This window comes from Cervus elaphus, chromosome 9, assembly GCF_910594005.1.
Source record: "Cervus elaphus chromosome 9, mCerEla1.1, whole genome shotgun sequence".
Lineage (NCBI taxonomy): Eukaryota > Metazoa > Chordata > Mammalia > Artiodactyla > Cervidae > Cervus > Cervus elaphus.
This window is the reverse complement of record NC_057823.1, coordinates 14919752-14946221: the sequence shown is the minus strand read 5'-3', so window position 1 is coordinate 14946221 and position 26470 is coordinate 14919752. Positions and strand designations below refer to the sequence as shown.

The 26470-nt window shown below is 52.3% G+C and overlaps 1 protein-coding gene across 10 annotated transcripts in view; it reads right to left on the bottom strand.

Annotated features, from left to right (window-relative positions):
* Positions 1-26470, bottom strand: part of CACNA1A (calcium voltage-gated channel subunit alpha1 A) — a 349330-nt gene that overhangs the window by 4266 nt on the left and 318594 nt on the right. For 6 of the 10 annotated variants that reach the window (XM_043911288.1, XM_043911287.1, XM_043911278.1 and 3 more), the window contains exons 33-44: positions 26239-26355; positions 25814-25879; positions 25524-25639; positions 23426-23576; positions 19357-19484; positions 17986-18082; positions 14553-14658; positions 3225-3332; positions 3008-3108; positions 1614-1723; positions 1369-1507; positions 1146-1259 (exon numbers count right to left, since the gene is read on the bottom strand). In XM_043911288.1, coding sequence (XP_043767223.1) covers positions 1146-1259; positions 1369-1507; positions 1614-1723; positions 3008-3108; positions 3225-3332; positions 14553-14658; positions 17986-18082; positions 19357-19484; positions 23426-23576; positions 25524-25639; positions 25814-25879; positions 26239-26355 — 1353 coding nt within the window. Of the gene's footprint in view, positions 1-1145; positions 1260-1368; positions 1508-1613; positions 1724-3007; positions 3109-3224; positions 3333-14552; positions 14659-17037; positions 17135-17985; positions 18083-19356; positions 19485-23425; positions 23577-25523; positions 25640-25813; positions 25880-26238; positions 26356-26470 lie in introns of all 10 variants that reach the window. The other 4 variants (XM_043911279.1, XM_043911284.1, XM_043911285.1 and 1 more) reach the window with 1 other exon arrangement.

Genomic DNA, 26470 nt, shown 5'->3' with positions numbered 1-26470 from the left:
GAACCTGAGGTGGGAAGGGAAGGGGGAGGCAGAGAGAGGTTAGCGGCCCGGTGCGAGGGCGACCCCAGGCCCGGCTGGTCTTCCTCCCCTGGGGACGGAGCACACAGGTGGCAAAGGCACGAGACGACAGATGGGGCGACGTGGCCGCAGGCGCCTGGCCCTGGACTCTGCCTCATGCAATGCGCCCCAGCCCTGGCTCCGCTGACACTCAAAGCTTCGGGGGCGGGGTGGGGTGGCCGTCAGCTGGCTTGTGCCCCCCTCCTCCTGAGGCCCAGAAGCTCAGTCCTGGTGGGGCTCTGGGGGGGCCCCTCGGGATGGGATTGGACAGTCACATGCAGGCTGGGTGCCTCCCACCCGAGTTCCCAGCAGCCCGAGGCCACGCCCCTGGGCGACCTTGGCCCCGGCCAGGCACAGCACAGCCCTGCCGCTCCCCGTGCAAATGCCACGGCACAGCACACGGGCAGCCTGCCACAGTCAGACATGCCGCCCTGCCTCTCAGGTTGGGTGGGCAGCCCAGCCATGCTTCTGGCCCCTCTGTCCTGGTGGGCCAGGGGCAGTGGGATCCCGCTCCCCCCCCAAAACCAAGCCCTGCAGCTGGGTAAAGCAGCCACACACAGACACGCGTCAGGCACACACACCTGCTTCTCCCCAGCGGCTCTCACAGAGACCAGACAGAGGGACGACCCCCAGGCCCCACCCCAGACATGCTACCAGGTCCCGGGACCTGCCAAGTTCCCCAGAGCATGTACGATGTATGAGAACACCCATCCCTGTGTGCATGCGCCTCTGTGCGCATGCGTGCGTGCGTGCATGTATATTCTTCATTGCAGCTCTCACCGGGGCCTGACACATCCCCTCCCATCCTCCCTCCACATCCTCCAGCCTCAGCATCCCCAAACGGAGCAGAGACAAACCACGTGGCGATGACCACGGTGCCCTGCCCCAGAGGAACCTCGTCCTCTTCCAGTCCTCCGTCAGGGAGAAACTAAGGCTCGGGGCTTCTGGGGGTTGCAGAGGTGTGGACCCTGCCTGCTGCAGCCGGGAGTGCAGGAGTCCCACCCAGCCCTGGGTCCCTGGGCTGCACAGGGAAGCCGGGGCTCCAGTGGCCAAGTCCAGTCCCCAGGGTGGTGGGTGAAAGCTCTCACCTGGTTCTCGGCGGGCAGGCGGGGCATGGAGGCGGCCCGGGCCTGGCCTTCCATGGGGAGGTAGTGCTCACTGTCAGAGTAGCCGTCTCTGCCCATCTCTCGCATCTCCACAGACTGTGGGGCAGATGGCGAGGCCCGGTGAGCCCCGGGGCCGCCTGGCCGGGGGACCCCGGGGTGGAGGGTTGGCCGGGGAGCCAAGGGGGCGGTGGGGCCATGGAGGTACCTGAGAGTTGGGCTGGCTATTGGGCACATCGGTGGGGGGGCCCCGCTCCGGGCTCCACGTGCCCGTCTTCTGGAACATCTCCTGGGCCCGCTGGGTCACCCAGGACGGGCTCTCTTTCATGCCACTTTCGTGAGCCACCCTGTGTGGGGCACAGGGACCAGGGTGACGGTGGGTGCTCTGCTGGCTTTTGCACCTGGCACCCAGCACCCCCATTCCCCTGCCTTCTGGCCAAGAGGGACACTCACAAGCCTCCTCCTGGGTCCAGCTGGGTGGAGGGGAGGGCGTTCTGGCCAGGCCCCCCCTCCTGTGTTGGAGACGGGGGCTCCATGCGCTGGAACATGAGAGGTGTCCGGTTCTGGGGAGGCAGAGAGCAGCATGTGTACATAAGGTGGCCGGGGGGTGGGGGGAGCGGGGACAGAGGGAAGAGGGTGTCCCAGGCTGAGGCTTTGGTTTCAAGACTGCAGTGGGGAGGCTACGGAGGGTATGCTTAGCCCACCCCTGGGGTGAAATCCTAGAAGCCATTCTTGAAACCCACCCCCACCTTAAGACACACACACACATTCAAGTCTGATCCATCAGTGAGTCCTCTAGACTCTTCCAAGTCCATCCATAACCAGGTCACTTCTCACCGCTCCATGACCCCCATCCTGGCTTTCATGTTTTGGCCAGGACCACTGCCTCCTCCCAGGTTCCCAGCTCCAGCCCTTACCCTCCATAGCACCAGTGAACACCTGCAAGAGATGGCTTCCCACCTCTCCTGAGGCACCCTTGTGGCTCCCACTTCACGCTGAGCAAAAGTCAAAGGCCCACAAATCCTGAAAAATCTGTCCTGTCACCTCCCCACTCTCGTCTCCTTTCCCTGCCCCTCTTGCACACTCTGTTCTGCCATATTGACTTCCCTGCTATTTCTCAAAGTCAAACTCATGGTCCTGCCTCAGGGCCTTTGCATTGGCCGTTCCCTCTGCCTCAAACACTCTGCCTCTAGGTATCTGCTTGGCTCTCTCTGCTCTTCCTTCAAGTCTTTCCTCTGATGTCACTTCCTCAGCAATGCCTCCCAAATTACCCCTTTCAAATCACATTCCCTTGCCCACCCCCTGTTTTTTCTCATGACACTTTTTTCTGCAGTGCTATATAATTTCATCATCTATCATTGCTAGCCTTCTGCCAACTGGAAACTCTGCTCTGCAGGGATTCTGGTCTGTTTTGCTCACAGATGCATACCCAGAGCTGAGAAAGGTGCCTGGCACACCATAGGTGTCCAATAATTTAAAAAAAAAAAAAAAGTTTATTCGTTCTGCTTATTGGCTTATTTGGCTGCACTGGGTCTTAGTTGCAGTACGTGGGATCCAGTTTCCTGAGCAGGGATCGAACCTGGGCCCCTTGCATTGGGAGCATGGAACCCTAGCCACTGGGCCACCAGGGAAGTCCCCACACAGTAAGTATTGGTGGAGCAAATGAGTTACTCCAGGTTATGTCTCCTTGGCATTGCCCTCCTTCTTCAGTGACCTGTCCTGAAGCCTGACGTCATCCCACTGTTCTGATTGGTCCTCACGGTGACAAGGGACACACTGTCTCCCAGCCTGGGTGGCCCCAGAGTGATGGACGTCGGAAGCGGCGGCGGTCAGGGCTGGAGCCATACCTGCTCCTCGCGCATGGCCTGCAGCTTCTTGGCCTTGCTCTGCCGGTAATACTCCATGATCATCATGGCCGCGTAGATCTTCCCCACCGTCAGGTCCGTGGCTGGGGGCACAGGATGAGCTCACCATGGGTGAGGGCCCCTGTATGCACCAGCCCCGCTGTCCCGAGGCCTCCTCTTTCCTCCCCCCTCTCTGTCCCAGGCTGGGCCTGGCTCTTACACTTGTGGGGGGTGACCAGCAGGTCCAGCGTCTTCTGGGACAGATTGGGCCAGATGGCCATCATCTCCTTCCGCAACTCGGCATCCATTTGCTGTTTGTCAGCTCCGCCTGCGAGTGGAACAGAGAGGCATCAGCTGGCCTCTGGGGAAGCTGCAAAGCCATAGGCTCCTGCTGACCCAGGCTCTGGGGTCCTGGTCCCCAGCAGGGACGGGGCCTTTGAAAGACTGTGTGGGAGACAGTCCAGCATCCAGAGGGACTGACCTGGTTCCTACTTACCAGCTGTGTGACATGGGTGTTAGCCTACGATGCTGTGCTTCAGTCTGCCCATCTTTGAAATGGGGAAGATGGCAATAGTACCTGCCTCAATGAGTTGTCTGAAGATCAAAGTAGTTGATGTGCAGCATTAGAACTACGTCTGCTGTAGGGAGCCTGGGGTAAGCCCCAGGGAATAGTCCCGATAGAGGAGGTGTGTCCCTCAACCAAATCCCCCTCCTATGAATGCTGACCTTGGAACTAGCTGACCCCTGGCCCCTTACCCCAGCCATCATGATTCTTTGTCCCCCCCCTGCCTGAGTGCACGGGAGTGTAGCCCTTCCTGCCCTCCCTGGGATGGGCTGGGGCCATGAGATGAGTTCTTGCCAATGAGGTGTGAGCAGAGTGAGGTGCCACTTTGGGCATTTAATGGCCAGTGTAGAACCCTCCTGAGTTCTCATTCCCTCTGTCACAGCAACTGGTAACACTGGGGACAGTGGTTGCCCACTCGGGCCTGGTCCCTAAGTGACTAATGAACAGCAGACCCTGCTGAGCCTGGAAGAAGTTCCCACATAATGCAAGTGGGAAGTGAATCTTTGTTGGTCCAAGACCTTGGGGCTGTTTGTTGTGGCGGTGCATTCTCCTTCATCCTGACTGATACATCAGCCTGGACCCTGTTTCAACTCTTGTTTCACAGCCCCCAACACGAGGCACAGGGGTGCTGTCCTAACGCTTACCAGCAGTTAGGGACATTGATGCTAGAGAAAGGGTCTGAGGGCTTTCTGCTGGGCCAGATACTCACCCTGTGGTTGCTGGATTATGGGAGGAGGTCCAGGAGATCCGGGGGAAGGGCAGGGGCCGGCTATCAGCCAGCTGAGTATTGCAGCGTTTTAACAACCACCCACAGGGGCCTGCTGGCTGAGTAGCTGCCCCACCCAGGCAGCCCCAAGAACCCCCTCTGCCTCCACTCCCTGTCCACCCCTGGTCGCCCGCCTGCCTTCATGGCCCCTCCTTCTCCCACTCCCTTTTCCGGATCCAGCCTAGGACTGTCTTTGGATTGTCTAGGACTCCTGTGCAGTTTCTCCTCAGCAGATGTGGGTCAAAGCACAGACATCTGCCATGCACTCCATGCCTTCACTCATCTTCCCTTGTGTGACTCCAGAGACAGGTTGAGAAAAATTCTTTCATCAGGGTCTTTTGTCAAGTCAAGCACAGATCCTGTTCCACAGTGAGGATTTGGAGGCAGCAGGGAGCTGAACGGCCTGGGCCCGTGTAGCGGCCTCTGCACAAGTCCTCCCACACCCACCAGAGGGCGCTCGTGAACACCTGCGGGCAGTCGCCTCTGCCCAAGGTCCACCTCGCGTAGCCTTCCCACAGCCACCAGAGGGCGCCCATGAACACCTGCATCAGTCACGTGTCTCCCGCGCTCAGAGCCCTTCAAGGCTCTCCGCTCACCCAGGGTGGTCTCCCCAAGTCCACAAGACCCTGAACCATCTGCCCTCATCTCTTCTACTTCCCCCTTTGCTCACTCTGTTCCAGCCACGCCAACCTCCTCAATGCTCCGCAACCACGCCAAGCATTGTCCTGCCTCAAGGTCTTCGCATAGGCTGTTTCCTCTGCCGGGATGGTCCTCTCTACAGGAATCGGTGTGGTTCCCTCCCTCATCCGCTTCAGGTCCCTGCCCAAATCCTTTATCAAAGAGGTCTTCTAGCTGCCGCCCAACCTAAAACAGCCCCCCTCTTCTATGCCTTTTTCCGGCTTTATTTCTCCACTGTGTAGCTCACCACTTCACTTCTGGTGTCTGCAGGGTCTAAAGGTGCAGAGATCACTGGGGCCAAGCTGTGTGGGGCTGGGGCTGATGGGTGGGACTGGACTCAGGTTGGGGGAGACCCTTCAAATAATCATCTGTTTTGTAGCTAGCCTTTCAACACCCTTGACACCAACCTGTAACAGTTTTTTCTTTCCTCTAGGAAAGCAGTTGGAATGAATAGCTACATCTCCCATCCACTTTAGCTAAGTGAGGTGCCCTGGGCCTCTTTGGCTCCTTTTCAGAGACATGGGAAGGGAAAGAAGAGAATGTGACATTCCTGTGAAAAGTCACTTTTGCCCAACAGCTGACATATTTCCTGTTTTGGGTGGAGAAGAGGAAGCCACTTATTGTTATGGACTGAATTGTGTCCTCCCAGAATTCACATTGAAGCTCGAATGCCCAATGTAATGGCATTTGGAGATGGGCCCTTCAAGGAAGTGACTAAAGTTATTTGAGGTTATAAGGGTGGTCCCCAAGAGAGACAGACAGCAGGGGTGCATATGCACAGAGGAAAGGCCATTGAGGACACAGCAAGAACGCGGCCGTTTGCAAGCCGAGAGGCCTCTCGGGAGAATCCTAACCTGCCGACACCTTGATCTTGGACGTCCAGTCTCTAGAACTGTGAGAAAGTAAGTTTCTGTTGTTTATGTACTGTCTCCGGTATTTTGTTATGGAAGCCTGAGCTGGCTAGGATACCTGTTCTTGGCGAATGGTTTAGGCAGGGTCAAGGTTTCTCATGCTGTCAGCGCTGTCAGACACTTGAGGCTGGGTCATTCTTGCTTGTGGGGCAGTTCTGTGCATTGCAGGATTTCATGCATCCTTGGTCTCTACCCACTAGTTACCAGTAGCACTCCCTGACCCTAGTCCTGACAACCAAGCCTGTCCCCAGACATTGCCAGGTGTCCCCTGGCAGACACAACGCCTCCGGCTGAGAATCACCACCTTAGACTCCTTCTGCTTTACAGGGAAATCTCTCATTCGGCATTGTTGTTCACATTTAAATGCAGTAGATACCCTGCCTAAGAATCTTTAAGTTGAGAACTTCCAAAGATGTGAACGTGCATTCCATCAATGTCAGGCCAGGCATGAGTTAAATCGCAGCGTCCCTCCGTGTCCTACTGCTGACGATCCTTCAGCTCTACCATCTCCCACCTCATCTCCCTCCTCCGGTCAGTAACTCTTCTTGCCTGTTCATTCAACTCCAGCCCCTGCGTTCCAGCTGTTATGCTATACTCTGTACTTCTCAAGGTACTATGCTGTAAGATTGAAAATGTTTTCTTTCCTGTTTGCTTTTATATATTATTTGTGTGAAAAGTATTATAAACCTATTACAGTACAGTACTGTGTAGGCGATTATGTTCAGTTGGTACCTAGGCTAGTCTTTTGGACTTAGGAACATACTGGACTTATGAATGCTCTTGGAACAGAACTCATTCATATGTAGGGGACCTACTATGAAGGGAAAATCCTTAGGGGATTTCCAGGTGGCTCTCTCTTGGGGTCATGGGATCCACTCAAGCCTGAATCCCAGGTTTACTCCTCCTCCAGGTAGAGTTGTTAATACTGGGGTTCCCAGGGCTTCCCTGGTGGCTCAGACGGTAAAGAATCCTCCTGCAATGCAGGAGACTTGGGTTCCATCCCTGGGTCGGGAAGATCCCCTGGAGAAGGAAATGGCAACCCACTCCAGTATTCTTGTCTGGAGAATTCTATGGACTGGGGAGCCTCACAGGCTACAGTCCATGGGGTTTCAAAGAGTCGGACATGACTAAGCGATTGACACTTTCACTTTCAAAGACAGAAGGTACCCCTGTATTTGGGAGTCAGTCCCCCAGAAACCAGTTGTGTCCCAGCGTCTTCCCCTCCCCTATATTACTCTGCACACCTCTGGTGAGCCTTCTCTGTTGCAGGGTCTGTCCCATACATGTGGCAACATTCAACAGCTTCTTTTGGGACGCCTCTGATGGTCCAGTGGTCAAGACTCCATGCTCCCAAAGCAGGGGGCTTGGGTTCAATCCCTGGCTGGGGAACTAAGATCCCATATGTCACATGGCCAATAAATAAATAAAATAAAACATTAAAAAAAAAAAAGCCTCCCTGGCATGCCAGGTACCATGAGGGCCAGCCCACTTCCAGTTTCAACAACCAAAACTGTCCTCAGCCTTCCCTGGGGTGGACTGCTGGCACCCAGATAGGAAGAAAGTTTCCTCTCTGTATGGTATTGAAGGCAACGGGCGAAGGAGGTGGTAAAATAAGATGGGAGCTCCTGCTGCCATCTCTGTGTTAATTTGGTCTGTTAGAACTGACAACAATTTCTATTAGTTCATCAAAAGCTTCCACTTCTGCCATATGCTCCTTAATATGAAAAGTTGTGAAGAGTGAACAAAGCGTCATTTTTCAGGCTAAAAAAAACCAAAACCAAAACTGTCTTCGGACATTGTCATGATCTCTGGAGGCAGGATCATGCCTGGTTGAGAACCCCTGACCAGGATCCCCAACCCCCCACCCTGCCCTTCCTTTCCTTTCCGTAACATTTCTGGCCTTTGAACACGTTACATATTCTACTAGTTTATAGTGGCCTATTTGTTTGTTGCCTGTCTCCCCACAGCCCCATGAGGGCTGGAGGTTCATCTGTCCTCCCCTGGCACATCCCACTTGCTGAGGACAGGGCTGGACACACAGCATGTGCTCAATGGAGCTCTCCTCCAGTGAGCTAGTAGTAACACAGGCAGGTCAGATTAATGGTGAGCAGGGCCCTGTGGGACTCCCAGGCATGAAGGCCTTTTCCCTCCCCCTTGTCTTCTAGGCAAGACTCCAGCCTCCATGACCTTTCCTGAATTCCAAAGGGTGGATCCCAACAGTTGCTAATCAAGGGAGCAGCAGCCAGGAAACCACCTGAGGCAAGATTAAAGGGGCTGGAGAAATTCATCAAGATTAGGAGAGGGCTCCCCTTGCAGCTAAATTGGTAAAGAATCTGCCTGCAATGCAGGAGACCTGGGTTTGGAAGATCTCCTGGAGAAGGAAATGGCAACCCGCTCCAGTATTCCTGCCTGGAGAATCCCATGGACAGAGGAGCCTGGCAGGCTACAGTCCATGGTGTCGCAAGAGTCGGACGTGACTTAGCGTCTAAACCACCACCACCAGCACTTGAGACCCTGCACACACTCTAATGTTGTCAGAAATCCCACCCTTTCAAAACTTTGCAGAAATGTTGTTCAGTTCCTAGGCCGTGTCCAACTCTTTGCGACCCCATGAACTGCAGCACGCTAGGCTTTCCTGTCTTTCCCTATCTCCCAGAGTTTGCTCAAATTCATGTTCATTGAGTTGGTGATGCCATCTAACTATCTCATCCTCTGTCACCCCCTTCTTCTCCTGCCCTCAATATTCCCAAGCATCAGAGTCTTTTCCAATGAGTTGGCTCTTCTCATCAGGTGGCCAAAGTATTGGAGCTTCAGCATCAGTCCTTCCAATGAATATTCAGGGTTGGTTTCCTTTAGGATTGACTGGTTTGCTCTCCTAGCAGTCCAAGGGACTCTCAAGAGTCTTCTCCAGCTCCACAATTCGAAACATCAGTTGTTGGCAAAGTGACATCTCTGCTTTTTAATACACTGTCTATGTTTATCATAGCTTTTCTTCCAAGGAGCAAGCATCTTTTTAACTTCGTGGCTGCAGTTGCCATCCACAGGTAATTTATCCTAGCAATGTGATTTATGGTGGGGGTCTTGAGCCACGTGGTAGCAGCGTGACCTCTAGAGGGGCTAGAGGCTGAGCAACTGAGGTCAGCCAGGCTTACATGACTAATTCTCAATAAATATGCTAGACTCAAAGTTCAGGTGGGCTTGGGTGGTTGACAATACTTCATACATGTTGGCACATATCATTGCTGGGAGATGTAAGCATGGTGCGTGTGACTCCATTGGGAGGGACTGGAAGCTCCCTCTTGGTCTTGTCCAGACCCTCTCCAGGTGCCTTTTGCCTTTGCAGATTTTAATCTGTATCCTTTTGCTGTAATAAACCACAACTATGAGTAAAACAATTCTTCTCAGTTCTGAGTTCTATCAAATCACTGAATCCTGCCTTTTTCTTATTTTGAACCTTCGTTTTGGGCTATCCTGGGACCCCTGAACACAGGTTGTTCAGAGGAAAACAGCAACTGGGATACAAAGGTATTATGTAGGGGCTTCCCAGATGGTGCTAGTGGTAAAGAACCTGCCTGCTCATGCAGGAGACATAACAGATGCAGGTTCGATCCCTGGGTAAGGAAGATCCCCTGGAGGAGGGAACAGCAACCCACTCAAGTATTCTTGCTTGGAGAACCCCATGGACAGAGGAGCCTGGCGGGTTACAGTCCGTAGGGTTGCAGAGTCGGACACAACTGAAGTGACTTTGCATGCATGCATGTACCAAGAGTGGGTGCACTGTTAGACCCATTTTACAGGTGCGGGAATGCTAGCAGGCAGAATTCTAAAGCTTACCCTTCTCTCCCAGCAAGATTCTGCTTATTCAATCAAATGATAGTCTAGGGACTGCTATAAAAGGACTTTGCAAATGTAATTAAAGTCCCAAGTCAGTTGACTATAAGCTTCAGAGCTGATCTAGGTGGATCTGACCTAATCAGGTGAGCCCTCTAAAAGCAGAGCAGTTATGGAATGAGAACAACGCCCCTTTTCCCTAGGCAACATAATTCTCCTAAAAGAAAAGGGGGGAATGAGAGAGTCATTTCCTAGGCAGGTTGATAAGAAGTCTAGGGGTCCCCAAGGAGAGAGAGGTCTGGGATATTCAAGGAGGAAGAAAGGACAAACTTTACTTTTTTTCCTCTACATTCCTTAGGATTATATAACAATAATGTACCCTGCCTGAGGACAGTCTTTGGATTAAACCCTCTGGCTAATACTGTTATCTTAAAACATAAATTATGGGAGTAGGTCTGGTCTTTACAAGGATGTATCCTGCCTGAGGACAATCTTTGGATTAATCTATGTGAGCCTACTTCTGCTGACTCCAGAAATCCTGAGTCTGCCATTTGATCCTCAAGACAATGCCTTCCTGTCCTGGGCTCACCCCTATGCTGTATTCCACAATCAGTCTAACTGCTGGGTCTGTGGACCACTCCCTTCTTCATCCGTGAAAGGCGTCCCATGGTGGACATCTCCACTTCAAGGAAAGGACTTTCTCCAAGTCTGCAAATACCTTCAACAATCGCATGTGATGCCTCTTCTTAAACTGATGACATCTAACAACCTTAAGATGGACTGATGTAACTATGGACATAATGTGACTTTTCATTTTGATTTTAACTTGGTTTAATGACTATTCTGCCTTACATCTGTAACTGTATAATGGGGTTTTCTAACTGTCTAAAAGCTTTTAATTTACAAATAGTTGTCCGAGCTCCTATGAGTGCCACAGCCTCCTCCAACTATTACTTGGAGCCCCTGGATCAGACATCCTCACTATGAGGATTAGGAGAATATGTTGCCTCACTAATTTAGGGACAACGCCCCTTGTCAGCTCAGAAGCAGTTATGGAATGAGAACGATGCCCCCTTTTCCTTAGGTAACATAATTCTCCTAAAAGAAAAGGGGGGAATGAGAAAGTCATTTCCTAGGCAGGTTGATAAGAAGTCTAGGGGTCCCCAAGGGGAGAGAGGTCTGGGATATTCAAGGAGGAAGAAAGGACAAACTTTTTTACTTTTTTTCCTCTACATTCCTTAGGATTATATAACAATAATGTATCCTGCCTGAGGACAGTCTTTGGATTAAACCCTCTGGCTAATTCTGTTATCTTAAAACATCAATTATGGGAGTAGGTCTGGTCTTTACAAGGATGTATCCTGCCTGAGGACAATCTTTGGATTAAACCTTCTGGCCAACTCTGTTATCTTAAAATGTAAATTATGGGAGTGGGTCTGGTGAGGTCTTTGCAACCTCCAGACATTCTTTGGATTCACTGGAGAGTATTTAACTCCATTGCTAACACTAGCTAAGGGGTACTCTTTGGCCCCCTTCTGAGGCCTATGTCAGAAGCTTTCTCTATCTCCTTTATACTTTAATAAAACTTTATTACACACACACACACACACAAATAAAAGCAGAGCATTTTCTTGGCAGCAGAGAAGTCAGACAGACTTGGAGCGCATAAAGAATTAGATGCATTCCCCAGGAGCTAAGCATAAACTCTGGCTAGAAGCCAGAAATGAAATGGGACCTCTGTCCTGCAGCCACAGGCAACTTAATTTTGCTAACACTTGAATAAGCCTTGGAGTAAATTTTCCCCCAGAGCTTCCAAAGATGAGCCCAGCCTGGCCACCCTGATTTTGGGCTTGTGAGACTGTGGATGGAGAGATCAGTTGAGTCTATCTGGATTTCGACCTACCTACCTATATGCTAATAAATAGGTGTGTTTTAAGCTGTTAAATTTGTGGTCATCTGTTACATGGCATTGCTAGCTCATGTATTACATGGGCTGAGGCTCAGAGCAGGTGAGGTCTTCTGCCAAAGTTTACAATTGAGGACAGGGCAGGTAGGTGGGCAAGGTGGGTCCATTTTCCCACACAATTATAAGAAAGCAGCTGCCCATGCTTCTGCTTCCTCACCTCCCTGGGTTGGGATCTGGACCAGTTTCTGTCTCACTGGACCAGTTAGTTGCTTGCTTGTGTCTGACTGCGATACCATGGACTGTAGCCGGCCCGGGTCCTCTGTCCATGGAATTCTCCAGGCAGGTATACTGGAGTGCTTTGCGATTCCCTTCTCCAGGGAATCTTCCTGACCCAGGGATCAAACCCAGGTCTCCTGCATTGCAGGCAAATTCAGTTTCAACCATGCTGATAAGCACACAGTCTGGGGCAGGCAGCGGCACACGCAGACAGGCCCCGGGTCCAGACTAGATGCGTGTGCTGAGATGCCTGACAAGTCTGAACCGCCTTCCTCTCACTTGCTGCATGAGAAAGAAATTAACATGGTGTGTCAGACCAGGGCCTGACCCCTGACCTTCACCTTCTCCACTTATGCTGTTCCCTGAGTCTCAGCCTCACTCCTGATTCTTTCACTTGATGTGGGGGCACCTCCCGCTCTCTTTCCTTTGATCTGCGTTTCCTGGCTCTAACCGTGTCTGTCCGCAACGTGGCCCCCTCCCTCGCCCCAGCTCCACCAGGCACTGTCTCACTGGAGGCTGCTGGTCTCCCTCCCTGAATGTCTTCCTTCCGAGCAACTTCCGGCCTTGGTGCCTCCTCCCCCTCTTCTCCACAGGGTCCTGGGAAGAACGTGTGTCTGCAGTGTGGCCTTCCTTCCTGGTGACCTCTCAGGGGCTTCAGCTGGGTGGAGCCCTGACCTCTCTCTTCAGTGAAAGGTCGGGCATGTTGAGGCATGCCCCAGAAAAAGTGCCGCAGACGAGTTCCGGAGGCTGGCTAAACTTCCGGGGACCGACCCCCTGCAGCCTGGTCCAATCAGGTACCGACCCGGAGCCCTTGGACACCAACTGCCGCTGTAGCCCGCGCTTTCTTCCTTATATGAAAAGACCTGGCTTGGACGCCGGCCCTGGCTATAAAACCCCTCCCCACCCCTCACACCTCGCAGACTCCCTTTGTCTCCTCGCTCACCCGCCCCCGGGAGTTCTGCCCGAGAGCGACCGCCCAATAAAGACCTTCATCAATGGTCCTTAGAGGTGGCTCTTTCTTCCCGCAGCGTTTTCTAACATCTGTGTGGCTCTTTCTCCCCGCGGCGTTTTCTAACATTCAGCCCCACTGAGATTTCCACCCCTCTGCTGGACAATGGACCCAATCCTCCACCAGCTACTCTCCCAACTTCCTTCTCTTTGGTGACCCATGTGCCTCTGTCCCTGCCCTGCTGTCTCATGAGCTGCCAAGTCACATCCAATCTGCTGTTAGGCCTCTGAAACCCACTCTGGGCAGTCTACTTCAGAGCTGCCCTGGTGAAAGTGATCGGTGGTGACCTGGCACAAGATCCATTGATTGCTCATGGTCCTCAGTCTTCAGAGCTGCCCTGGTCAAAGTGATTGGCAGTGACGGGGCACAAAATCCATCGGTGGCTCTTGGTCCTCACTCTTGGTCAGTCTTGGTCCTGGGAAGTGCTTAAACACTGGAGATGCCTTTTAGGAGCCAGAGTTGTCCTGCTTTCCACCCACCTCCTTGGCCTCTCCTTTTCACTCCTTCTCGGCCACCTTTAATGCTGGGGTGGCCCATTAGGCTCAGTCTTTGGGGGTCTCTCAGTTCACTCATCCCCTTGGAGAGCTCCTCCAGTCTCCTGGCTTAATACCTGTCAGCATTTGATTCCTCCTGACTCTACATCTCCAGCCCAGCCAGGAGGACTCACCATCTTACTTCCTTCAGAACCTTGTGGCGGGGGGGATGCCAGAAGGGTAAGTTGGAGGGCCCCTTCTAGCCCCCATGTCCACGAGTCACTGTCGACTCCAATCTTTTGCCCTCCCTTGGTGCCAAACCTGCTCCTCCCATCTCTTCTCTCTCAGGCAACTGGAGTTCGGCTCGTCCTTTAGTTGCTGGGGCCCCACCCCTTGGGGTTGGCCTTTATGCTCTCTTCCCTTACACTCCACATTCATCCATCAGCAATCTGGTTGTCTTGACTCCCAGGAAATATCCAGAATGTGAATACTTCATATGCCCTCCTTCCAAGCCCCATCCTGTGTTCCCCTTATTTATGTCAGGGCTCCTCCTAGCCCACGGTCTATCGTGGTGGCTCAGACAGTCAAGAATCTGCCTGTGATGCAGGCGGCCGAGGTTGGATCCCTGGGTGGGGAAGATCGTCTGGAGAAGGGTATGGCTACCGAATCTAGTTTTCTTGCCTGGAGAATCCCACGGACAGAGGAGCCTGGTGGGCTAAAGTCCATGGGGTGGCAAAGAGCTGGACTCGACTGAGTGAGTGACCCTTTCACCTTCTCGTAGCTCAGGCCTGTCTACTGTGGCCAGAGGGAGCTGAGCCTGCTTCTGCTCACAAGACAGCGTGGCGCCCCCATGCGGAAAGTGCAAGTCAGCCCAACACAGCTCAGGGTGGGGTTGCGGAAGGGATCTGCACCTGCTGGTCCCTCTGCCTACAGGGCTTTCCCCCCGGTATCCACGTGACTCCCTCACAGCTTCTTTACGGAGGTCTCCCCCACTGATGGAAGCGTCAATTGCGTTCTCCAGGCTTAGAGCGGTGTCCCGCACACGGATATTTGCTGAAGCAGGTGAATTTGCTGAGTCCTCTGAGGCCCTGGCTCCATCCACCCTGCCTCTCAGTTCCCATTCGTGCCCTTACCCTTGGCGATTTTGATGTCCAGGGCCGTGCGGATCAGAGCCATGAGGGTAGAGTTGAAGTGAACGGTGTTGTCATCAGCGACGGGCAGATCCATCCGCAGGAGCCTCTGCAGAAAACCAAAGGCAAGGGCAATCATTCCCAGGGACCTCTCCGCCATCCCGTAAGCCAGACCCACCCTACCCGGGGAGCCCCAGGAAGAACTCTGAAGGCAGCGGCTAGGGTGCCCCCCACCCCTCAGGTTACCGGTCCCAGTGTTGCATTTCCTGACTGCCCCTGGTGACCCATAGGGGGCGCACTGGGGACTGGCCTATGCTGCCCGTTCCTCACCCGCCTACTGGACCCTAGAAGTGGCATTTCCAGGGTTGGCCCGGATCCCTGCCCTGCCCCAGAGTTCTTCTGGACAGCTCCGTTCCATTCTGACCCCAAAGAAGAAGAGCGCAAGCCAGATCGCAGCAGACATGCAGCAGCCAGGCAGAGGGGTCCATGGCCACAGCCGCTGGGAGGGCCGCCGACTCCCCACCCCCACCCCCTGGCTCGGCCCAGACCAGACCAGATGGGCACAGACCACATCATTCCTCCGAGAAGCGGCAGGCAGGCGGCTCCCCGACTACCGATGGGGCGGGCCCCTCTCAGACATGCAGTGAGGCCGTGACACAGAACAGCGGACAGGGGCGCATGCAGACGGAATCTCGAGACTCATTCATAGCTCCGTGGAAAGTGTATCTCAGGGGCATGTCCGGGTCTTGGCTTTTTGTGCGATGGCATGGGGAAGGGGTGAGAGGGTGTTCCCATGGCCCAGGGAAGAAAAAATTCCCTGTATCCCAGGCAGGGGCTCTGTCCCCCATGCTTGGTGGCATGGGAGAAGGTGCTGGGCTGGCGTGCACCAGCCCAGGATGAGGTGGCATGGAGCTGAAGATTGACGTCCACCAGAGCAGACACGGGGAAGCAGAGAGCTGGAGATGGGGATGGGGATGGCAAACTCAGAGCAGAATACAAAGGATGGGTTGGGGCAGGGTAGTGAGGGAGGCGGCAGACAGAGAAACACAGACTGGGCCACTGTGCACACTTGTGCAGGTTGTGCATTGCACAAAGGGCTCCCCATCTCAGAAATCAGGGATTTGTGTTTAAATGACACCTTCCCAGCTGATAGCGGAAATGTATTGTGCTGTCCCCACATGGGTGGGTCCCAATATTTTCCCCACAGACAGAGTGTTCTGTGGGAAGGATGCTTGCTTCAAATTGGCACAGAGGCGCTCATGAACCCATGGTGGCCCTGCACAGAGACCAAGGAGGAAAAGGCACTCTCCCTCTCTCTTGCACATGCTCCCACACACACCGACACACAGCCAAGCAGAGATCAAGAGATGGACAAAAGGAAAACTAGGAATGGGACAGGCGCAGGGAGGGGCCGGTGGGGGCACCTCACGGCCTCACCTGGGAAGGAGGGGTGCACAGAGGGAGGAGGAGGAATGGGCATGTGGGGAGGCGGTTCCATGACCCAGGAGGAAGGGAGGTGCGCAGAAGAGGAGGAAGGATTCTCAGACACAGAGGGGCCAAGGTGGGATGGGAGAATGGAATGATGGGACCATGAGGGGTTGACTGTCAGAGTCATCCCCTGAACTTCGTGTGGATGAGCTATGGGGAACAGAGCATCTGTCCTTGGGTGCCAAGGGAGATTCCGGGACAGGGGTCTAGAGGGGTGGCCCGGCCCAGCCGCCTGGCGGCTCCTTCAGCCAGCATGCACCACCCCCCAGGTCGGCCATGGTGCCTGCCCGCCCCAGGCCCCCGCCAAGGCAGCGTGCATGGCCTGCGTCAGGGTGCCACGGTCCAGGGGTCCAGCTGCGGCCCGCCTGCCCACTCTGGAACAATGGAGAGGCATGTTGGGGTGTCTTGGGGGGAGATGGGTGGCTGAGGGACAGAAGACTGGGGAAGCAACTCCAGCGGGCAAGGAAGAGGGGCGAGGCTCTGGGTTGCTCCCCGGAAGGTCTCAGATCCCCCAAGGCCCTAGGTCAGAGATCAGCTTCAGGTGTGCGTAGGGGACCATGAGACCTGGGGGCTTGAGATATAAAAGATGGGGTCCAAGCCCCTCTCTGCAAGGTGCCTGCCCACGTCTGGGCAAGGGGGGCCACTCTGGGCTCAGTGGCAATCCCACCTCTCAAAGTGTTTGTGTCCAATTTGGTTCCTGGGGGACCGGGTGCGAGGGGACTTGGGGGCTCCCCTCCCTCTCCCCACCCCGGCGTGTTGGCCATAAGAGAGTCTCAAAACACCAAGCCACACTGACCAGAAAGGACGGACACAGTGAATTGCTTAGAATCAAGGGATGGTCATGATCCATTTACTTGAGGAGGAAAGGGGAAAAAAAGAAAAAAGAAAAAGAAAAAAAAAGAAGAGTAACGCTGGAAAAAGAGACTCGGCTGGCTGTTCCTGTTCAGCACTGAAAAATCCCCAGTGCCTGGACGTCGGTGGTTGGCAAGGGTTAAACTACCTTGTAAGCCACTCTGGCCGGACACTTCTTCCCCAGACCCAGGGGCGGAGACATGTGTCTCAGCATCTGATACATGTCCGGGTAAGGCATGCGGCCCCTGGCAGCACCAAAAACAAAAAACGGAGGTGGGAACGGAGAACCAAAGGAAGGGTGGGTGGAGGGAGGGGAAGAAAAGGAAGCGGGAAAAAACAAAAGAAAAAAAAGAAAAATCACACGAGCCGAAAAAATAGAGAGAGAAAGATGCAGAGAACGATAAAAGAGGTGTTTCAAATAAATAAAAAAAGAGGAGAAAAAAATGGGAGAGGTAATTAAAAAATATTATTTCACTGCTTATGAGCAGGGAGAGAGAGAGAAAAGAGAAAAGTCAGATTCACTTTTGACTCTGAGCTCTAGTTCTGGTGGAATGTGGACAGAATGGGGAGGAGGGGGGGCTTCTGACTCAGAAAGGTCTGGAGCAATTCTTTGGTTTGGTGTCATTTAAAAAACTGGGTCAAGTTCTCTGGTTTGGCTGAGGCTGGTCTCTGAGGGGGCCTAGATGGGGAAGAGGGGCCACGACAGTGGGAGAAGGGCTGGGGCTTCGGGAGGTGGAGGGTGGAGAGGGAGAGAGTGGAGGAGATGGTGGGGGGGGGGGGCGGCGGTCAATGCAAAGTTACGGTCCCCTCGGATGTGTCTGATTTTGGGGTGCCGTTGAGACCCCGGGATGGGCAGCTTCAGCTAAGAGCAAGCAGAAATGGCTGAAGGGAACGGAGAGATAAACGTTCCATGCTTCATCAAGTCTACGTGACTGCATTCTGTTGGCTAAGAGAGTTTTCTAGTTTAATGCAAAAGAGAGAGATGGCTCTGTTTTTTTAGATTATATATATATATATATATATGAAATATATATATTGAAGAACCCCAAGCCACACTCATTCCATGGATGCTAGCAGGTTTTAGTGGAAATCAAACCTTGCAAGCAACCCTATGAGGACATTTCTTGCCTAAGCCGAGAGGGGGAGATATTACGCGCAATAAACTGTACATATCCTTATAATGAATCCGACCGCTGAAAGGAGAAGAGAGGGGATTAGTGGAGGCATGGGGTCAAGCTGCATCACATTGGCTCCCCGTGCTCATAAGTGAGGTCACGATGCCAGGGCCTGGGAAGCCCCTGGCTTGAAGGAGTCAGGGAGACATAGGATGCATGAAGGTCCCTGAGACGTTCCCAGACACTTGCAGACCGTGGGGGTGCAGGGTGGGCAGAGGGTTTTGTGTGGAGTGGGCTGGGAACTCTGGGCTGGGAGAACCTCCCCCAGGGCTTTCTGAATCTCCCTCCTCCACAATCTACATGGGCTACACTGGGGGCTGGGGGGTTCGTGGCATAGAGGACAGGGGGACAGCATCCAACTGCTGTGACCTAAAATCAAAAGAGGAAGAGTTAGGAACCAGCTGAAAGTCAAGCCCCAGCCCCGTGGCTCACACCAGCCTCTTGGTCTCATGGTGGACTTGTCTGGGGCTGTAAGAATGGCAAGGATTCATCCCTCCCTGCCCTCCTCATGAGGCCTCTCCTGCAGTGCTCAGGCTGCGGAGGGCCTCTATTTAATGCTTTCTTAGTCCCCAAGCTCAGCCTGAACTAGAATCTTCAGTCTGTGGTTGCTGGGTTCTGAGCATCAGGATGGCACATCTGAGTGTCCAGCAAGGGCTTGGTGCTGAGAAGGTACTCAATACACTTGAGCAGGGTGGAGATCACGCTCGGAAACCATCACCTGTCAACTGGGAGGGCACACTGCCCTGCTCGTGGAGATGGGAGAGCTTACTCCCCTCATGATCATGAACACACAGGGACCACCAAGGCTCTGCGTCCTCTCCCCTGGCCTCGCGTGACCTCATGTTCCAGGGTCCTGGAATCCCAATGGGAGCTGATCTTGTAGCTAATTCTGTCTCCCAAGGGAACTAAACCAGCCCTTCTCCCCATACTCCCAGGAGAAGTGAGGCTGAGAGGCCTCTGGCTTCCTCCCTGGGGCCTGGAAAACTTGTTCTCACTATCTGGAGGCCTCAAAGTCAGGAACAGGAGAGACTCACAGGAGATGAACTCATGGTGGAGTCTCTCCCTCATTTCCCAGAAAGCCTCGGGTATGGGCAGTGGTGGTACCCAAATCATTTCACCCAGGATGTGCAAGGGTACTGATTCTCATCTCTTTTCCTTTGACTGATCCTACTGAAATCCCTGCTAGCTTCCCAGGGAGACAACAGCCTAAGGTCTGGAGCCTGATCTAGACTATGCTCCAGTACCAGAGAAAGGTGGGTGATGTGGCTGGAGGATTTGGGGTGACTGCTTACCACGCTGCAGGGTCATACTCGGCCCAGACACGCACGTACTCATCCAGGTGGTGGGGACCCAGGATGGAGGAATCTCGGGTGAGGTACTCAAAGTTGTCCATGATGACGGCAACAAAAAGATTCAGCATCTGTGGGGACCCCAGGGGCCAAGACGGGGTCGGGGAGAGCGAGACACATCCAAACACATATACACAGAGGCCCAGAGGGAGAGAGGGAGGGAGATAAAAATGGGAAAAGGAAGTCAGAGAAAGAGATGGGGGGAGACAGAGGAAAGACACGTGCTCACATAAGGAGCCCGGAAACAGAGATATGGAGAAATGGAGATGGGGAGAGAGACAGACAGAGACAGAGACCAAGATTGATACAGTTGGAGAGAGAGGTGGAGAGATTATGTGACATAGGAGCCAACACCAAGGGGACCACCATGACCTCAAATCCTCCCACACCCGACCCCCAACAAGACCAAAATGAATACTCCATAGACCAGGACCTTATCATGTTTCCATCCCCAACTAAAGTAATTATTCAGCAAATATGTGTTGGATGGATGGATGGATGAATCTTCCTGCCTTCGTCTACAGCTTGTAGCAGCCTGTCACCCGCTCTTCTAGCCTTTAGTACATGGGGAGCTTGCACCAGTCTTGCCTCCAGCCCTTTGTAAATGCTGCTCCCCCAGTGGACATCATTTCTCTCCTGAATAATAACATCTGGGGAGCCCTCCCCCTCTTTATACTTATATGCTGTTGGATATGGCTGGCTTCATAGGTGGTAGTCACATAACCCAGGCTTGTGATTGGTTAGGGAGGGGCACGTGACCCAGAGTAGCAAATGAGAGACTTCCTTGGGATTTCTGCTGGCACTCTGGCAGCCACCTTCCCATCACAGGGAGAAAGTTTGAGAATAAAAGCCAGGGTGGAGGAAAACAGCAAAGAGGGCAGGGTCTGCTATTGCCTGGACCCAGCCTCATCCAGACTTTTCAGTGGTATAAATTAGTGAACTGTGTATTTCACTTACGTCAGTTTCAGTTGAATTCCTGTTACTTGCAGCCAATTTTTTTTTTTTCTCATTCCCTCATTCAATAAATATTTATTGTGGACCAGATGCTGATTTAGGGGCTAAGAATACACCAGGGAATGAAACAGAATGTCCTGCCCTCATGGAGCTTGGACACCAAAGATCAAACCAGTCAATCCTAAAGGAAATCAACCCCAAATATTCATTGGAAGGACTGATACTGAAGCTGAAGCTTCAATACTTTGGCCACCTGATGTAAACAGCTGACTCATTGAAAAAGTCACTTGCAGCCAATTTTAAAGTTTTTTTTTTTTTTTTTTGGATGTGGACCATTTTAAAGTCTTTAGTGAATTTGTTACAATATTGCTTCTGTTTTATGTTTTGGATCTTTGGCTGCAAGGCATGAGGGACGGTAGCTCCCTGACCAGGGATTAAACCTGCATCCCCTGCATTGCAGAGGTGAAGCCTTAACCACTGAACTGCCAGGAAAGTCCCTATATGCAACCGATTTGATCAATATGTGGTCTAAGTCCTGCTCACCTTCCCTGAGTGGCCCTCAGGGGGAGAAATCTTCCTTCTCTCACTCTGTCTTCCCTATCAAACCACAAATCAGATTATACTGCTACTGTCTGCTGACTGGTCTGCCCAGCACCCCTGCAAACTGAGAGAAACATGTTCTCTCCTTATATCCCCAGTACCTAGCATAAGGCCTAGCGCATAGTAGGTATTAAGCAAATGTGCAGATGTAAACATAGTAGGTGCTTACCAAATAAGCTGTATTTCTAGGTGTCCCTACCTTCAATTCATCATTTCATGATACTGATTGAGCACCTACTGTGTGCCAGTTACTGTCCTAGGTGTTGGGGAGGCAGCAGTGAACAAAACAAAAATTCCTGCCTCTTAGGGGCTGATGGTCAAGTGTAGCAGATGTCTTCTAGGGTGCCTGCCTTTCCCAGATGGGCTGTAGTATGAATGTGTCTCCATATGAACCCACAGCTACTAAGACAATGGTGGCTATTTGACCAGGAGCTAGGATGGCCCATTCAGACTCTCTTTTGGGAATATGACACTGGGCAATGGTCCCTCTGGGCTTCCCTGGAGGCTCAGTGGTAAAGAAACCGCCTGCCAATGCTGAGACACGGGTTTGAATCCTGGGTTGGGAAGATCCCCTGGAGAAGGAAATGGCAATCCATTCCAGTATTCTTGTCTGGGAAATCCCATGGACAGAGGAGCCTGGTGGGCTACAGTCCATGGCATTGCAAAAGAGTTGGACACAATCTGGCAACAAAACAATAACAACAACAACAGTGGACCCTCCAGGTCAATGGCTGTTGACACTGGACTCAGGGTGGGTGGGGGTGGGGGGATGCTTTGAGACTTAGGCTGCAAGTATCTCAATGTGAGACTGCTGGTCTGAAGAGAGTGGATGTGTTGGGCTTTTGCTGAGAGATACTGGTGCTTGGGCTGAGGTCTGAAAACAATAGCTCGCATACTCCTTGGGCAGCTTACATCCTGCCAGCAGGAGCCACGGGTGGGAGGGAGGCCAACCTGGGGAGGAGAGACTAGGAGGAGAGGAGACTCCTTCTGCTTCCCACGTGGCTCTGTGTTGCGGACTGAACTGTGTCCCCAAGAGATACAATCAAATCCTGGCCCCCAGTTCCTGCGAATGTGACTTTATTTGGAAAAAATGGTCTTTGTACTCTCATCGTCAGTTTAAGATGAGATCACACTGGATCAAGGTGGGCTAAATTCCACGTGACTGTTGTCCTCATAAGAGGGAAATCTGGACACAGACACACATGAAGAAGACCATGTGAGGGCAGAGGCAGTGACTGGAGTGATGCTTCCACAATCAAGGAACACGTGTGGCCCTCAGAGGCTGCAAGAGGCCAGGAAGGAGCCTCTCCTAACCGCTCTGGAGGGATCATGGCCCTGCCAATACCATGGTCAGACTTCTAGCCTCCAGAACTGTGGCAGGAGAAAATCTGTGTTGTTTTCAGCCATCAAGTTTGTGGTTCTTTGTGACAGCAGCCACAGAACGCAGTCTTCAGTTGTCCAGGGGCAGCACACAGCTAGGGTGCCAGAACTCCTTCAAGCATGCCAGGGCAGGGGTGCTAGGGGTGGCTGAGTTGGCAGTCAACACCCTCTCTTCCTTTTAATGCCCCAGCCCTGGCCTTCCTGCCGCGGCTAATCCCTGGTGATTTCAGTGTTGTCTGTTTGCCCTTTCAACCCTGTGTAGCCAATCCCTATGTAAAATCCCCTCTGCCTGAAATACCTAGATCGTTTCAGTTCTTCTGACTGTGTTCAAAGCATTCCAGGAAGAGTGGAAAAAACAAGAAAAGATTTGCTGAGATGAGACCCCAGAGAGAGTGCGAGAGAAAGAGAGAACAGGATGGAGGTTCCTGATATAGATTTTTTTCATTCCTGGTTCCTTTTTGCAGTCTTACAGTGAGTTACATTCTCAGGTCTGAGGAGATTCCTCCTTTTAACAAACTCATCTTTTACTAGTGAAAACCCTTCAATTTTTTTTTTTTGCAAAGCCCTACAGCCTCCAGAGAGTGTTCCTGTGGCTGACTTTTTCCTGCCTCCTGATCATAGAGAGGAAGGAACACACCTTTCAGAGGGCAGGCGGGAGGCTCCTACAGCTCAGCTAGATGGGACCTGGGGCCAGCTCTGAGCTCCATTAGTTTTTCTCTCAGCATGCACGGCATGTCTCAAAAGGGGGAGATTCTGCTCCCTCCTTCAGGGGATACTTGATAATGTCTGGAGACATCTTTGGTTGTCATAACTGGGAGAGTGGTGGGGCATGTGATCCTGCCACCTAGTGGATCAAGGCCAGGGATGCTAGCATGCACAGAACAACCTTCATCAGAGAATGATCCAGCCCCCCAGTGTCACGAGTGTCATGGGTGAGAAACCCTGGTTAACCTAATCGGGGACTGGTCCAGAGACGTCTTGGAGGTAAAAAGTGTGTGACAGCCACATTCCAGAGAATTCACACCCTTGGGAGGGATCCAGGTCTAGGAAGCTTTCCTATACATGTCCATGGACTCACCAGAAATGAGCAGAGGAAGATGAAAGAAACGAAGTAAAAATAAGCAAATTCATTGCCGCACTCGTGAGTCAGGATGCCAGAGTTCTTATCACAGGGTTTCCCGCTGAGGCAGGAAAGCATGATGTTGTGCCAAGCCTCCCCAGTGGCACTCCTGAGGGGAAAGAGGGGGCATCAGGGACTGGGTATGCAGCCCTGGACAACCAACACCTACTCCCAGGGAGGCAGAGCGCTACGGTTAATCACTTAAGCTCTGGAGCTGGACAGATGTGGGCTTGAGTCCCAGGTAAATCACTGTTTTTCCTCTTTGAGCCTAGAGAGGAGGGGATTCTCATCCTTGGCTGTGCATTAAAGCCCAAGGGGAATGCTTTTTAAAAATGCTGATGCCAATGCCCCCCACTCCCACAGATTTGATATTAAAGTGATCTGGCTTGGAGATACAGGTATGTTTTTAAAACTTCCCTCTCTCTAGGTGACTGTCATTTCTTATTTCTTTCTCCCTAGGTTACTCTGCTCCAGGTGCATTGGGTTCCTTGTCCTTCAACCTGACAGCTATGCTCCTGCCTCAGGACCTTTGCATGCATCATAACCTCCACCTGAACTGCCCTTCCCCAGATATCCACATGGCTCCCTCCCTCAACTATTTTGCTCAAATATCATCTCCCTCAAGGGAGGCAAGACCTATTATTCCTCCATTTCTTTCTTTTGATTGTTATTAAATGAGAAAACAATTGTGACAAAATATACATAAATATTATAATTTTAAACATTTAAGTGTATAATTCAATGGTAGTAAGCATATTTAGCTGAACGTGGAAGAATTGATGCTTTTGAACTGTGTGGTGTTGGAGAAGACTCTTGAGAGTCCCTTGGACAGCAAGGAGATCAAACCAGTCCACCCTAAAGGAAATCAGTCCTGAATATTCATTGGAAGGATTGATGCTGAAGCTGAAGCTCCAATACTATGGCCAACTGATGTGAAGAACTGACTCACTGGAAAAGACCCTGATGCTGGGAAAGATTGAAGGCAGGAGGAGAAGGGGGCAAGAGAGGATGAGATGGTTGGACGGCATCACCCACTCGATGGACATGAGTTTGAGCAAGCTTCGGGAGTTGGAGATGGACAGGGAAGCCCGGCATGCTGCAGTCCATGGGGTCGCAAAGAGTCAGACAGGACTGAGTGACTGAACTGAACTGAAGCACATTTAGAATGGCAACCATTAGCACTATCCATCTCCAGAACCATTTTATCATCCCAAACTGAAAACTTGTATCCCATTAAACACTAACTACACCTTCTCTTCTCCCCCAGCCCCTGACAATACTGATATTGAATAGCTTTTTCCCTAAGAATTTGCCCATTTTGGGTACCTCATATAAGTGCAATCATATATTACTTGTTCTTCATGCCTCCATTTCCCTCTTAATCTTGAATTTTATCTCCTAATATCCTTTATAATTCAGTTCAGTTCACTCGCTCAGTGGTGTCTGACTCTTTGTGATCCCATGGACTGTAGCACACCAGGCTTCCCTGTCCATCACCAACTCTCAGAGATTGCTCAAACTTATGTCCATCGAGTCAGTGATGCCATCCAACCGTCTCATCCTCTGTCTTCCCCTTCTCCTCCTGCCTTCTATAATTAGATCACTGATTGTCTGCCTCCCCTGTGGAAATATAAGCATCCAGAGAGCAGAGAATGTTGTCTCTGCTTTGTTCTCAGTATTCACAGCAGTAAATATAACAAGTGCTTAATAAACCTCTGATGAATGAATGAAGGAACCCTAAGTGCAATCAGAATTAAGAATCAAGCCTCAGCAGTCTATTCAGAGTCTATAAGACTGTCTCCTCATCTGTCAGGTGCAATTGCCGAGAATCCCTTGACAGGATGCTCAAGAAGATTCTATGAGATAATCCCTGAAAAATGCCTTCATGCTTGCATCCCAGGGCTTTCAGCTCCTGCCCTGTTAGGGTCTTTGGGCCGCTCCACACCCACCCCAAACCTCACTGAACAGAAGGTGGAGGGCACGCCCCCACCGGAAGAGAAAGACGGGGACACGCCCACCGCCGGAAGAGAAGGATAAAAGCGTGCCCCTGCCTCACCGGAAGAGAAGCATGAGGGCCTGGAAGAAGGTCCGGAAGTTATTGTGCTCAGTGATTTGGAATTCGTCTTCATCACTGTCCTCGTCCTCCACGTCGATGCCAATGTTGCCAAACACCTGGGGAATTAGATAGTGATGACTAGGAGTGGCCACGGGTGCCAGAAGCTTCAGGAAAACTCCACTCAACCTACAGAGATGCCTCTCTGAAATGGGCTCTCCTAACCCACCCCTACCTAAGCGGGGTGGCCCTCCTTGGGAGTGCTCTGGGAACATTAGAGGGCTGGCACTCACCTGCATCCCAATGATGGCGTAGATGAAAAAAAGCATGGCAATCAGTAGACAGACATAGGGCAGGGCCTGGTGGGAAGGAAGGCAATGAAGAATAGTGCTGGGTGCCCCTTACCCATGCTGTTTCCCTCACTGGTCCCAGTGCTCAACCCCCGCAGGCTGGGTGGCCGCATGCTGCCAGTGGTGCCAGGGATGGTGGGCATCTTTGGTGGCTCTGGGAGATTCCCTTTGGAGCCCTCAAGACATACCGGGGGCAGGAAGTTAGAAAAGAGTCCTGCATATAACACATTCCCAGTAAGGTATATGATATTCATAAAGGCATTTCCACATGATTTCTAGATTCAACCCGAGCAGGCAGTGGGGTGGGGGTGGGGGAGAGATCCTGATTTTTCTTCTTAGCCCTGGCAGGGGCAGGGGCTGGGGCTCACCTTGAAGGACTGCACAAAGGTCCAGAGAAGAATTCGGATGGTGTAACCCTGACGGAGGAGTTTGATGAGCCGGGCAGCTCGGAAGAGGCGGAGGAAGCTCAAGTTGATGAAGTTATTCTGGGGAGATGGAGAAAGAGGGGTGACCATTCACACACCCCCAGGGGCTCAGAGCTGTCACCACTCACAGAGGCCCCTACATGAAGCCAACCAACAGGAAAAAGCAAGCCAGACC